The sequence below is a fragment of the Hirundo rustica genome, chromosome 9 (assembly GCF_015227805.2).
Source record: "Hirundo rustica isolate bHirRus1 chromosome 9, bHirRus1.pri.v3, whole genome shotgun sequence".
NCBI lineage: Eukaryota > Metazoa > Chordata > Aves > Passeriformes > Hirundinidae > Hirundo > Hirundo rustica.
The window spans coordinates 24,347,975-24,362,024 of NC_053458.1; the positions used below are offsets into that span (position 1 = coordinate 24,347,975).

At 48.7% G+C, this 14,050-nt stretch overlaps 1 protein-coding gene across 2 annotated transcripts in view; it reads left to right on the forward strand.

Moving 5' to 3' along the window:
• The window catches only part of C9H1orf21 (chromosome 9 C1orf21 homolog), a 113,222-nt gene that overhangs the window by 96,728 nt on the left and 2,444 nt on the right, over positions 1-14,050 (forward strand). For both annotated transcript variants that reach the window (XM_040073395.2, XM_040073396.2), the window contains exons 4-5: positions 2,967-3,043; positions 6,808-6,868. In XM_040073395.2, coding sequence (XP_039929329.1) covers positions 2,967-3,043; positions 6,808-6,868 — 138 coding nt within the window. The remainder of the gene's footprint in view (positions 1-2,966; positions 3,044-6,807; positions 6,869-14,050) is intronic.

Sequence of the window (14,050 nt, forward strand, 5' to 3'; positions counted from 1 at the left end):
TAAACTCTGTAATCTTGAAGTCAACTAAACAGGGATTTTATTTCTCTTTTCCTATGTGTGTCAGTTAATATTTTGAATATTGCTCTGGGACCCACAGTGAAAAGGCAACTTAAACTTTTCTTGTGTCTTTCTGTTTGTTCCTAAGTGCCAGAAGTTTCTTTAGGCTGGGATTTGGGCTAATTCCAGCTCCTGATAGAGCTGCACTGACACCAAACCACGAGCAGAGGTGTGCAAAGCTGAGTTTGTACTGCCTTGTTTTATCACAGCTCCCAACACAGGAGTTGTAGATCAGAGTCTCCCCTTCCCTCCAGTGGAGTAGATCTGAGGATAAAGGCTCACCTGGTGCAGGAGGCTGGGGTTTAGCTGATTTATGGCTTCATTGTGTTCTCCATGAGACCCATCCCTCTCTTTTTGTTTTGCTTTGACAGCCACGTGGGTCAGACATGAGCTCATGGGTTCTGTGTCTGTGTACACATGTGTTCATCACACACAACATGTATGTACATGTCACACCCTCCTAGAACTGTTAAAATTAGAAGGTGCTTTGAAAAAAGTGATTTTGCCTTTTGTTCTGCTTCTCTGGTGTGATCTCACAGGATCCTGAGCAGGCAGTGGCTGGTGGGGTGTAGCAAACACAGACACCCTTGTTAAGGCTTGGAAGAAGGGCTTGTTTCTCTCTCACTGCTATTTTCATGCAAGGCACTGTTTCCTGGCTAGGAGGATTAGAAAATATGCATTAAACAGTGTTAAATATGCTGAGGCAGTTGATGTTTACAGCCCTTGTAGAATTATTCATTAAAATATTAACTGCTAGACAGCCTCCTTTTTTTTTTTTTTTTTAATTCAGTGATTTAGTAGCCCTTTCCAAAATCTCGTTGTGTGATTCAGACATTCAAAGACTAAATAAGGCTAAATAAAACCACCAGAATTACCCACAAAACCACTTATTCTTGGGTTTATGTTTCTTAAATTGCCGTGAGTGTGACATGTCTAAGAAATACAAAGGGATTTGTGGAGCAGGTGAGCTCTAAGATTTGACTCAGACCTCTCCCATCTGCACCAGCAGCTTTCCCTAACAAACGGCACTGGGAAGATCTGGAAGGGGCTGGATTCCTCCAGAGGATTTTGGATATAATAGATGTGTGTGTGCACTGAGTTTTGGGTTACAGAAGCTCATGGCATGAAGAGGAGGTCTTACCGAGCAGTGCTGGCTCTCAGCTCTCTCTTTCCCCTCCCAGGCCTTTTAAAGATGTTTTTAATGGTCCTGTTCCTGTGCAAAGGACAGGGTTGTGTTCTTGTCTGTAAACACAGACTGGTTTGTCTTGGAAGGAACCCTAAAGCCCATCCAGTGCCACCCTGTGCCATGGGCAGGGACACCTCCCACTATCCCAGGTTGCTCCAAGTCCTGCCCAGCCTGGCCTTGGACACTCCCAGGGATCCAGGGGCAGCCACAGCTTCTCTGAGCACCCTGTGCCAGGGTCCCACCCTCACAGCTGTGGATGTGCCTTTTTGGCTTTCGGGGTGTGTAGGCTATCTCAGCACCCCGGTGGTACCACAGGAGCGGGAACCGTGCTCCCTGGGCAAAGCCTTAGGACACACGGAACCTGTAGGAGCCGGGGCACGCTCCTTGAGCCTTTGGAGTCCACGGGACCAGGACAAAGGATAACAGGAGACCTTCTTCTCCTGGGTAAATCCACGTGTTTGTTGTGAATGGGTCCATGAGGGAAGCAGGCCCAGAGCACCCATGTGCACGGGTTTTTATGCAGGGGGTGTAACAGGGGTAGATACAAACCATTAACAATGGGATACAGCTGGGGAGGAGAAGAGGGGAGGACAGTACAATTGGGGAAACCAATAGGGGTACTCTGTGGGAGGGATTGTGTTACAGAGTCCAGTGGGGCTTCAAAGAGTACATAACAGACATAGAACTTTCTGGATAAAAGGGATAGGTTTTACAGTAATTGACAGGGAGTTTAGGTGGGGTTTAGGTGATGGACAAGGAAGGTGCTGGAACAAAGGGTGTGGAATAACTACATAGGGAACAAAAGGGAGTATACAAAATCTGGGGTAAACCATTAACACATGAAATATAGGGGAAGCAAGAATAAACCATTCCAACAGAATACAGCACACAAGGAAGAATTCCTTCCCAGTATCCCATCTAACCCTGCCCTCTGGCAGTGGAAAGCCATTTCCCCTTTTACCTCCAGGCCCTTGTCCCAAGTCCCTCTCCAGCTTTCCTGGAGCCCCTTTAGTCCCTGAAAGGGGCTCTGAGGTGTTCCTGGAGCCTTTTCTTTTGCAGGTGAACACTCTTAGCTCTCCTAGCCTGGCTAGAGCAGAGGGGCTCCAGCCCTTGGAGCATCTCTGTGACCTTCTCTGGACTTTCTCCAGCAGCCCCACATCCTTATTTTTGTGATCTTGAGGGCTGATTTGGTTCCTTGGGCCCCCCTGAGCAGGTCATGTCTGCCCTTGCTGCTCTTCACTGGCACCCCTGGCACATGCTCTCTCCTGCAGACAGTTCCTTGATGCGTCTGTTCCGCCCCTCTGTTCTGAGCCAGCCTGTGGGTGCTGGGTGACTCTGGCACTGCCTTCCCAGTGCTTTGCCTTGCTCTGGTGAAGGTGGAGGCTGGTGTTGTTATTGATTTATATGAGCACCCCCCATTTTCCATGGACTGCTGGAGAGCTACTGGCCAGCACGGAGTTTGATCCCTGGATGTCATCCAGTGACCCAGAAGCAATTCCGCATGCCACCAAGCCCAGGATGCTAAAAAATTACCCACCTGGGGTAATTTCATCTCTTGTGTTACCTTTAATTTCATTTTTGTTGAGCTTTTCTTGTTTGGTTGTGTGGGCAGAAGAGCCTGGACCCAGCCGAGTGTGACACCCTGATGACAAATACCTGTCACCCTTTGTGTGCTTCATAAAGACTGATGCCACCTCTGTTGTGTGCTTTTTGTGTGTTTCAGGAAAAAAGTGCCAGTTCAAATGCAAGACTTAAATCTAATAAAGAGATCCCAGGACTAGTACATCAACCCAGAGCAAAGTAAGTTCAATTTCTGTTTTTTGAATCATAATGCAAATTAACACAAGCAGTGTCTGTGAGGCTCACAATTACTGCCCAGCAAAGACCAAATGATGACTCCAGCAGCCCTAAAGTCATGCTGAGTTAAGTACTGCAGGTAGGATCACCTGTAGTGAGAGGAAGCATCCTCTCCTTTGCACAGCAAAGATGCAGGACTTGAAAAAAGGTGAGATGCATCCTGTTGTGCCTAACAGAAGACCCTGTGCTGTTTCTCAGCTTTCTGTACAACTTACGACCTTCTCTGTATCCACTAGTGTTCCTGAATACATCTGGGTCAGTCCCAGGGAGGTTTGTGCTAGCTCCTGGTTTACATTAGCAGCTCTTCTGCCTAGAACTGGGACTGGGGCTGGGGCTGGGGCTGGGACTGGGGCTGGTCAGGTTGTTAAAATAAAGGTTGCTCTGTAGCTGCGAGTTCTTCCCTGCTTGGTTGGCAGCTCTATGCCCATGCTCTGCCTGGGGTCTGTCAGTGTTACTTGAAATATTTGCCTCTTGTGGTAGAGCTGGTTATTGATAGTAGTAACTCGTTTCTTATCTGATCTGATCAGTGTTACATTTTAATCACTGATTGGCTGAAAAATAACAGATTACAGAGCCACATAAGGGGTCATGAAGAACAAGTGATGAAGGTTTGTGATTTGGGTTTTGAACACCAGTGGAAATGCTGTTCTTGTGCCCTGCCTTCAGGGCACTTACTAACTTAAACTTGCTGCCTGTCAAGTGCCTTGAACATGATTTCAGGTCTGGAAACTTTAGTTATTTCCTCATCAGCTGACTGCGGTAATTCAGCTCTTTTCAAAGGGAGAAGCCGAGTGCTTTGGATGTAATTGCAAAGAAATTCATGGTAGGGAGGAGGAGGCAGAAGCACTCTTCAGCAAAGCTGTACTTCATTATTGTGGCTCAGTCCTTCCCAGCAGGGTCAGAGATGTATTTAAGGGGCTCTAACATGAGGCTAATTACTCTGGCTGTTCTTTTGGTGGGTCATCTTTTGGTACATCCACAGCAGAGGAATTGCATGGCCAGGGCTTCCATTCCTTCATAAAACTCTAATTTGAAAAGTCCCTGCAGAAATCAGAACTGACCAAAAAGCCTATTTTTTACATGGCATTGACAGAGATAAATATTTCTGTCACAGACCTGCAAAAATAAGGAAAATTCCCAGAGAGATGCAGTATGTAACATAAGGTTGTTGGATAGATCCTCCAGTGTTTGCCCCACCTACCACTGCATTTCTGTTTATAAAGTGGCTACATGTGTTTGAGTTGCTAATTGCCAAGTCAGCAAACAGCTGCTGTAATGTACAATTTTTTTTTTAAGGTTTATCATCTTAAAATTATGGCAATTCTGACAGCTAGGCAGGGTGGCATTGGGTGGAAAAGGTCTACTCAGCTGGAAGAGCAGAAATTAATAGATAGGTCATTAGATGCATCTTACAGTACTGTTCTGGTCTAATGGATCTGTTACTTCTAAACAAAAGATGGACTAAGTATCAAATTATAAATTCTTTTACAATATTTTGATGTCAGCTGAAAAGTAAAAAGATTTCAAATGCTTAAAAGAATGAAAATATTTCCCTTCCAGCTCCTTGGTTAGATAGCTCAAGTGCAAAGAAGACCAGGAAGTAAAGAATTCACAGGAGGTACTGAGGGCTCTTCCCCCTGCAGGAGGATTCAGATTTTTTCCATCCAGAGCCCTGGACTCTAAAAGCAGGGCATGTAGGAAGCCAGCAGTATCTTTATGGGGGTCTTTGACTGAGGGAGGAGGGTTGGTCCTTCCTCTTTACACCCAGTCCTGGTACATGCCACACCTTCAGGGCTTCCCGCTGCACCCTGCCCCCACCTCACAGGCTCTTGCTCTGTCTGCTCATCACCAAACTGACCCAGTGACACCTTGAATGATCAAACACACCTACCCAAGTACCCTGGGACAAGTTCATAACTCAGGGAGTGACAGCAGCCTGAAGCATAAAATGAGAGTGGTTATTTCAGGCCAGTTTTACCCTGCCAGATCACAGACTCTCAGGGTTGGCACATGAAAAATCAGCTAACACAACCTCCCTGCCATGGGCAAGGACACCTTCCACTCGACCAGATCTGTAGGATTATCCTGTGGGAATTTTCAGGGATATTACTACACAATAGTCCTTTTTTCCACCCCCCACCTTCTTTTAGTTTTCTTATGAATTATGATTGGGGTGAGTCACTACAGTATTATCTCACTTTATTAGGAACTGGATTTATGATGTTGTAAAGGCAAGACTATTTTTCAAGCCCTTCCCTGCTCAGAAAGGGCTGTGCTGCCCTAAAATCCCTCTCCAAGGTGCCTGAATATGCAGGTGATGGGGTCAGCTGTCCCAAAGAAGCATCTCTTCCCCAGCTGAGGTGGAGGTGGGAACCTGAGGAACAGGCAGACAGCTGGGGACAAGAACTCCCTCAGCCACTGAAAGGTGAATTGTTCCTGCTCCTGAATCACCAGCTTTAGGTTTTAATGCCATTTCTGAGCCCTCCTCTTGTGAACTGAGCTTCATTTGTGTCTCACATAAGCAGATCTTTGTATACGTTCAGCCGATAGCAGGGAGGGCTCAATGCTGAGCTTTGTGGGGAAGTGCAGCCCGTCGTGGGGCACTTTGGGAGAGCATTAACTCATTACAGCTGAAAGGATCGCTGAGGAAGAGGGGATGGGTCAGAATTCAGCAAGCCCAGCCAGCTTTCTGTGCTGGGGAAAATCTCCAAGAGCCGTGTGTCCTTCTGACCGTTTGGCATCATTGTTGCCGTTGGCACCAGTCCCCATCCTCCCTTTTTGCATCTTTTTGTGTTGCATGTGGAGTCCCTGGCACGTTTCCCCAGCTGCCTGTGACCCTGCTGCGGGTCCAGAGGATGCTCCAGCCTCACCTTCCTGGAGGGGTAGTACTTGTGCATGAAGGAGGCTCTCACCATCCCCTCACATAAATAAGCACCCCAAATACCACCTGCCATCCATCCTCACCCTTGTCTCCCCATCCTTTCTATGGTTTTAGCCCTGCAAGTTCCCCATGGGGAAGGGCCTGTGATCTTATGTGACCATCAAGAGTCTTATAGACAATGAAAAAGTATTTTCCAGTCCTCTTTAGTAATGCAAAATCCTGTCACTGAGCCTCTTGGTGGTGCAGAATTAGATGAAGTGAAGGGTCTGGAGCACCAGGAGAGGTTGAGGGAGCTGGGGAGGCTCAGCCTGGAGAAGAGGAGGCTCAGGGGGCACCTTCTGGCTCTGCACAACTCCCTGACCAGGTTGTGGCAGTTGTCAGTCTCCCCCATAACAAGTGGCAGGACAAGAGGACAGTCGTTAACCTCACGTTGTGGGTGCCTCATTCTGTGGTGATGAGGCTGGCAGTCCTGGGAAACCTCCTGTCCTGACAGAGAGGGGCTCTCACTCTCCCTCTCAGAGGGACCGGTGCTGGGCTATTAACTCCCTGCAGTCAGCCTGGAAAAGGGAAGGGTCTCTGGATGCATATGGATCCCAGTCACCACCCCAGATGTTGCACGTGTACACAGAGCTAAATGCAGTAATATTTTGTGGGTGAACAAAAAATAGGGGAAAAAAAAGATTAAAAATTGACATTGTAGATGAAAGCATGAAGTGATTTATTTTTCACAGTGGTGGAAGCTGACAGCTGGGCCCCTCAGCAAGCCTGGGCTGTTTGATAATGGAAGAAATCCTGTTGGTATTGATACTGTTCCTTTGCCTTCCAGCATGCACATCTCCGAAAGCCAACAAGAATTCTTCAGAATGCTTGATGAAAAAATTGAAAAGGTAAGACACAGTAAAGTAAACATCCCATCTCCCTCAGGGGTGGACACAGCTTTCCCAGCTCCATGGGGAGGACAGTGCCCTGCCTGCTGCAGCTCTCCATGTTCTCCATGATCTGGAGATTCCAAGATTTCCCTCCCAGCTCCTTGGTTTGGTAGTTCAAGTGCGAAGAAGACCAGGAAGGTAAAGAGTTTGCAGGAGGTACTGAGAGAATCCTCTGTTTTGTGGGAATGTCACCAGTTTGAGATTAATGGCAGGCCAACTCAGATGTTCAGGATATACATGCTGGATCAAGGTGAAGAGCAAGGCGGGATTTTACATCACTGCTGATTTGATCTTTCATCTCGTCTCCATGGGAGCCAACTGGAGTCTTAATGCTGGTGGTAGCTGGGATATCCTGGGAATTTCTTGCTGAATCTTCTCAAAATAGCCACTGGCTCCAAGGGACGGTGTGGCTGTGAGCATGGATAACCCTGCCCCAGGGCTGTGCCAGTGAAATAATGGTGCTGGAGATGATTTGAAGAACAGGATGAATAATTCTTTGTGTATCTCAGCTGTCCTGAGAGCAGCTTTTGTGTGTTTCAGAAACCTCTTAAATGAGACCCTTGACTTCTTTGTGAGAGAGCAGTGAAGGAGCTGGAGCTCAGCTCACACCTGGAATGGCTGAGGGAGATGAGGGGGCTGATGTTCACACATCAATTTACTCTTTACACTGTCTGTTTTGGAGTCGTACATCTTGTTTAATACTTTCTATTAAATATTTGCTTCCTCAGTAGCAGTACACTAATTTGTACTCCCAGTTTCAGAGTGGATATGAAGGAAGCATTCCTTTATGTAAAGGGAAGTCAGACATTGGAACAGGCTTCCCAGAGAGCCCCAGGCCTGTCAGCATCCAGGAAACATTTGGACAATGCCCTTAACAACATGCTGTAATTTCAGGTCAGCCCTGAAGTGCGCAGGCAGTTGATGATTATAGGTCCCCTCCAACTGAAATACTTCTAGTCTAGTCTAGTCTGTTCCACTCTTCTGTTCTTTTCTGTTCTATTCCATTAAGTTGTCATGTGGGGCTGCAGAGTAGAAGGGAAATTTTTACTTGCATGGCTCCAAGCTTTGCCATTTTTGTCAGCACTCCTGGTCATAGGAGTCAGAGTGCTGCAGTGGGTGCATCTCATGTCTGTCCCAAGCAACACATTTGTTACTTTCCTCTTAAAAAAATAAAAACTATGAAAACAAAAGAAGACAGAAAGGGGAAGAGTAAAAGTCAGGAGTTCATAGACTCATGAGAAGAACATTTCTGTACCCAGTATTTCACAGGGGTAAGATTTTATTTAACCTAATGCCTTTAAAAGTAGAATTTCTACATATCCGTAATACAGCTGTATCTCCTTTGAATAAAGGCATTCACCCTGTGAATATTCAGATGCTTTTCCTGGACATCACCACCTTCCATAATGTTGAGCACATTCACTCCAGTGAAATGGACTTTCCAAAGATGTATCTTATCTGCAGACCAGACAGTGCCATCAGGCCGTATCTAATTATGGGCTTTGGATAATTTTTGTTCCCGAGGTCTGTGGCAGAGCACTAACACCCTCATTCCCCAGCTGCCACGCTGAGGTGCAGCTGACCCTGTCTCCTGTGTTGGGAGCTGTTTGGATCCGCTTTGTGATGTTCCCAGGTGATCTCCCGGGCTCATTATCTTGGGGATAGTTTATCTTCAGGGTCAGGAGATTGTCTGTTCCGGGGAAATCCACAGTTTATCTGCCAGAGACCAAGTTCCCAACAGCTGATGGGATTGGCAGGAGTTAATGCGCAGCCGAATGTGGGATTTGTGTTCCTTGGGGACCTCCTGTGCCTGAGGAAATAGTCTTCATAAGAGAAATTTGGGGGGGTTTTAATTCATCTTTGCTCGCAGCACTTTTTTGTTCTAGGTGTTGTCACAAATGCCAAAAAGATTGGAAAATATGAGGGGTTTTGTCTGATCCGTAAATTGCATTTTCAGTCCCTTCTCCGGGGAGATGGAGGACAGCGGTCAAACATTTAGAATTGTATCAGTGAGCAGCTGAAAAAGTCTGCAGAGGTGTGGGGGTTGTTGCCTGTGGCTGGTGAGGTCCCAGACGCTGTGGTGTTCCCATGGTTACCGTGGCTGTTGGATTTGTGATGGAGATGCTGCTCTGTGGGCTGTGCTGCAGAAACTCCAGTCAGGAGCAAAACACCCTCGGCTCCATTGAGATCCCAAGGGGTGCTGGGTCACCAAATCCAAGTGTGACAACCACTCTGATGTGTGAGCGTTAGCCAGAACATCACAGGGGAGCTTGGACCTGGCACAGCCATTCCGTGGACAGGGAGAGCAGCTGGAATAAAACTCCTGCAGCCAAAGTGTGAAATGGAAAGAACATGGGCTGGTGTTTCGTCAGCTGCTAACGGGAAGTATTTATGAGTCCTGGAGATCAGAAAAAGCCTTATTGAAACAGTCTGGGGAGTTTCTCTGGACGTCCTGTCCTTGGTAGCACATTCCTGGCTGCCCCTACAAAGTTCCACTGCATCCTCCTCCTTTCCACTCTACTGCTCCATTTGCCTCCTGCAAATGCCACCCAAAGGTAAAAAACAGAATGTCATGAAGCATGGAGCTTCTGTCTACCAAAATTCAGTGTCAAAATACTGTGAGTTGTTCAGAGAGAGACATCTGCTCTGTCTCTGAGTGAGTCTGTCCCTGCTTCAGGAGCTGTAGCTGAACTGGCATGTACAGAACTGCCTGTGATGCTGGTAATGCCATTCAGAGGGTTTGCTGGAAGGAAGAAATACTGGGATGAGGGCTGGGGTAGGGCTGACTGAGAAGGTGAAAGTCAGTCTCAAATGTAGGCTTAGATATTGGTTCTGCTGGAGTCATCCCAGTCCTTTCAGAAGCACCAGAATCTGAGGTAAAAATACTCCCAAGACCTGTTGAGAAGCCAGAGTTGCAGGTTAGGTGGGAGACTGGGAGCAGCTGGAGAGAGCTGAGCAGTCAACAAGCACAAGAAGCTGTAGTTACTCTACTACTGCAGCTGTAGTTAGAATGTCCTGAGCTGGCAGAGACCCACAGAGACCGTGGAGTCCAACTCACAGGGCAGCCCCAAGAATCCCACCACGTGCCTAAAAGGGTTGTGCAAACACTTCCTGACCTGTGGCAGACCATGGAGGGTAGAGCAAAGGGGAAGACCGAGGACCTGTGTGCACTCAGCACGAGGCCCTGAGTGGTGGCAGAACAGGCTCAGAAATGTTCCCAACATCTGGCAGCAGCTGCAGCGAGTCCTCTTGGGGCTTCCCACTCGCTGAGGTTATTGTGAGTAGAGTCACAGGCTTTGCTTTGGGAGACAAAAAGCACGTGTGTTCCAGAGTTCAGGGGGAAATGGAACAGACACAGGCAGTGGGAAGGAGGCAGCTCATCTGCAGTCAGCCTTATCATCATTCATTGAAAATTAGCCTGAAATCACAGAAATATATTCCAGTGGAGGATGAGCAACAGGTAATAGCAGCAATTAGGCTCGAGGAGAGCGTTCCCTGGAGTAAATTAGAAAGATGTGGGTCAGGAGTACAAGTGATTTGTTTGACCTGAGAGATGAAGGCAGAAATACACAGAAATATGGCTTTGGAAACCAGAGAAGGAAGCAGAAACTGACTGAACAGTCCTCCTAAAGGAAACTGTGCAGCTGCTACTGGATAAATCTGAGATCTGCTGTGCCCAGCAGGGGAGGTGTGGGATCCACTGGCTGCAGCTGGGACTGGGACAGTCACTGTACTCCTGTGATGGGATAAATCTGGTTTTGAACTACCAGTTCTGATTAAGAAGATAGAAACATGTCCTAAATACCATTTGTGTTGGTATTCAGGTAAGTGAAGTCATGACCTGGGTTCTCTCCAATCGGCTAGATCAAAGACTAATTTAGTCAGGTGTTGCATTTGGACTCAAAAAGATTTGCTATAAAACACTAATGAAGAACTAACCTGTCTCTCTTAAAGTTTCTTCAGTCTTTGGTTGTTTTTTTCTTCTTTTTACGTCTCAAATTTATTTGGACCCTGATTCCCCGGACTCCATGCAAATTCCACATTACCCCTGAAAAGAAATTGCAGCACAGGAAGGACACAGAGCAAGTGCTGGAGAGGGACTTGGGACAAGGGCCTGGAGCAGCATTTGACAACGGGGAATGGCTTCCCACTGTCAGAGGGCAGGGTTGGATGAGATAGTGGGAAGGAATCCTTCCCTGTGAGGGTGGGGAGGCCCTGGCACAGGGTGCCCAGAGAAGCTGGGGCTGCCCCTGGATCCCTGGAAGTGTCCAAGGCCAGGCTGGACAGGGCTTGGAACAACCTGGGACAGTGGAAAGTGTCCCTGTCCATGGCAGGGAGTGGGACTGGGATGACCTTTAAGGTCCCTCCCAACCAGCCCAAACCCTTCTGGGATTCCATGAGTTGCACGGCGTGGCTCCGAGCAGAGTTGATCCTGGGCACAGCCCTGTGAGCTCAAGTCCATTGCCTTGAAGGGGCCCTGTCCCACCAGGGCTTGCATGAAATAAATAGAAATAAAATTTAAATGGTGCAACATAGGAAGTCTTGACTGTGAAAAATTTACCCATTTAGTGCTTGCTAGCAAAAACATCTTGCTGATGGCTGTTCTGGAACGTGGTTGGATGGACAGCTGCTGTCTCTGAATCTTACGTGGAGCAGTACAATGACCTGGAGGAATTATCTCCTTGAAGTGTGTGTTATTGCTGTGGCAGAGTGTATAGGCAACTGTCTCCCAATAGGAAAAAGGCTGAGGGGTAATGGAACAACTGACAGGCAATTCCTGGGATTATATTTGGGGCTTGTAACCCCACAAGAGAAGCACCTCTGGCTTTGTGGTTCAAAAGGGACCATGGCTAAACAATTGGGCAGCTGTACCAGCGGGAAACCATCGCTGGTCCCGTCATCATGAACCGTCTCCTGCGTGGCTGTGGTGGCTTGTAAAAAATAATCACAGTGCAAACACGCTCGTGGACAAAAATGAGGTTAAAACCCGTGAGGCTGTGTTGCCGTGAGCTCTGATGGGTACCCGAGCCCGGGACGCGGTGTTGCCGTGCCCGTGGGGGATGCCGCTGTGGGTCAGCTTGGTCCTGGGCACCAGCGCTGGTGTGGGGCTGCTGGGCAGGGGTTTCTCCAGCAGCGCGCTCACCTGGCCCCCGGGAGCTGGTGGCAGAGTGCCCAGCCCGTGGGAAGGATGCCTGGCAGCGGCTCCCTGCATCCCTCGTTAGCAGCGCTGGGCATGGCAGCAGGGAGTGGGCACAAAGCAGCTCCTTGTACGGGATGGAGGGAGCGCCCTTGGGAACGGGCTGCCAACCCGACGTACGCCAGGGCGCAGCGATTAGGCCGAAACTCATTAGCAAAGTGGATTGCTCTTAATGACTCCATTGATTTTTTCCCTAACAAAATGAGAAACGGACAAAAATTAGCACAGTATACAATGATTGAGTGCCGCCTCCGGCATTTTCTTCCCGTCCTTTCTGAGAGCGCTGTAAACAAAACCGGGCTGATGAAAAGGGTTCCCAGCGCGGCGCGGCCCCTCAAAGGGGCCACTGTGTCCCCAGCCCCCCGGAGAAAGGCCTGCTCTCCTTCCTCTGCCTCCTCTACCTCCTTTTGCTCCCCTCCCACATCTCCTCCCCTGCCTCTTCTCTCTCCTTCCCCTCCATCCTCGTCCTCCTGTCCCTCCCCTCCCTGGCCCGGTCCTCCAGCACAAGGGCCCATTGAGCCAGGCCGTGTTGTTTATTGGCCTGTCACCCACACAATGGGGAAAAAGGCCTTTTTCCTGCGATTTTTTTCTTTCTCTTTTTATTCCCTAAAAGAATATCATGAGCATCCCCTGGAGGGGCATCAAGAGGGGAGCACTTTGGAGGTGCAGCGAGGGGAGAGGCAGGGGATGAGCCCTTCTGGTTTGGGTGCAGGCAGCAAGAAAAGAGCATCAGGCTGCTTTTTAATGTACCTTAAATTCACTCACTCGTTTAGAAACACTCATGGTGTTCTGTGAACATCTAGGAAAGCTGGCAGTTTTATTTTGAAACTGCAGAGGTGGGAGATGGGATTCCTCAGGAATTAGATGGACTTGGAGGCACATTTTACAGATCTCATCTTCGTCAGCATAGTTCATTTACGCTTTCAATCATTAAAACTTCTCAGAAATCACAGAATTGGAAAGGACCCACAAGAATCATTGAGTCCAACTTTTAAGTGAATGAATGGCCCATGCAGGGACTGAGCCCACAGCTCACTTAGTCCATGGGTGGGCCACACATTCCTGTCAGTAGCCACCTGCTCTGTGCCTCCGGCTCCCCTGGACAGATTTTGACTGCCAGTCATGGAATCATGGAATCAGATAGTGGTTTGGCTTAGAAGGGACCTCTAAAGGCCACCTGGTCCAACCCCTGCAGCGAGCAGGGACACTTCCACTAGGGCAGTGTGGTTTCTGCAAGCTCTTGGCTGACCATTTCCCATGAGGTGTTCCCAGCCCCACCAGGATAACTGCCCGTGTCAAACACAGCAGCCTCTCAGTGACCAAGGGATCATCTGCTCCAGCATCTGTCAACCAACAGCTCAAAAATGGACATTTTCAAGTATTTTCCTGGGTTGGGGCTGAAGCTGCCTTTCCTCTGCCAGCAGGGAGGGGCAGCCCTCCCCTGCCTGTCTGCCCAAGGAGCACCAAGGGCACAGCCCTTGTCTTGGATTTCTGGTGCAGCGGGGAAAGCTGTGATGACAGAGCACTTGATTCCTTCTCTGATCTTCCTGAGCAGTGCTGCCCTGGTTATCACTGACAAAAATGCACCTGGGGAGTAACGTTTAGACCGAAGTTCTGTTGGGACTCACCGCAGCGTGGGCATCACCCGAGCTGGCCGGGTCACCAGAAGGATACAGATGTGTCCCCATCCCCATCCCCATCCCCATCCCCAGCAGTGTGCAGATGGAAGTGACACGTCTGGAAGGATTAGCCCAGCTCCTGGTGGCCTTCAGGCCGTGGTGGGAGGCGGTGTGTCTGTGCCATGGCTAGGGCTTGCTCAGCACCTTGGTTTGGAGCAGCCACGGAGCAAGCCCAGAAGCAGAAGAACGGCAGGAGGAGTAGGAGGGGAAAAAATGCAGGATGGCTTTTCTTCTGTCAGATTTGGGTCTGCCTGAGGCTTTAAT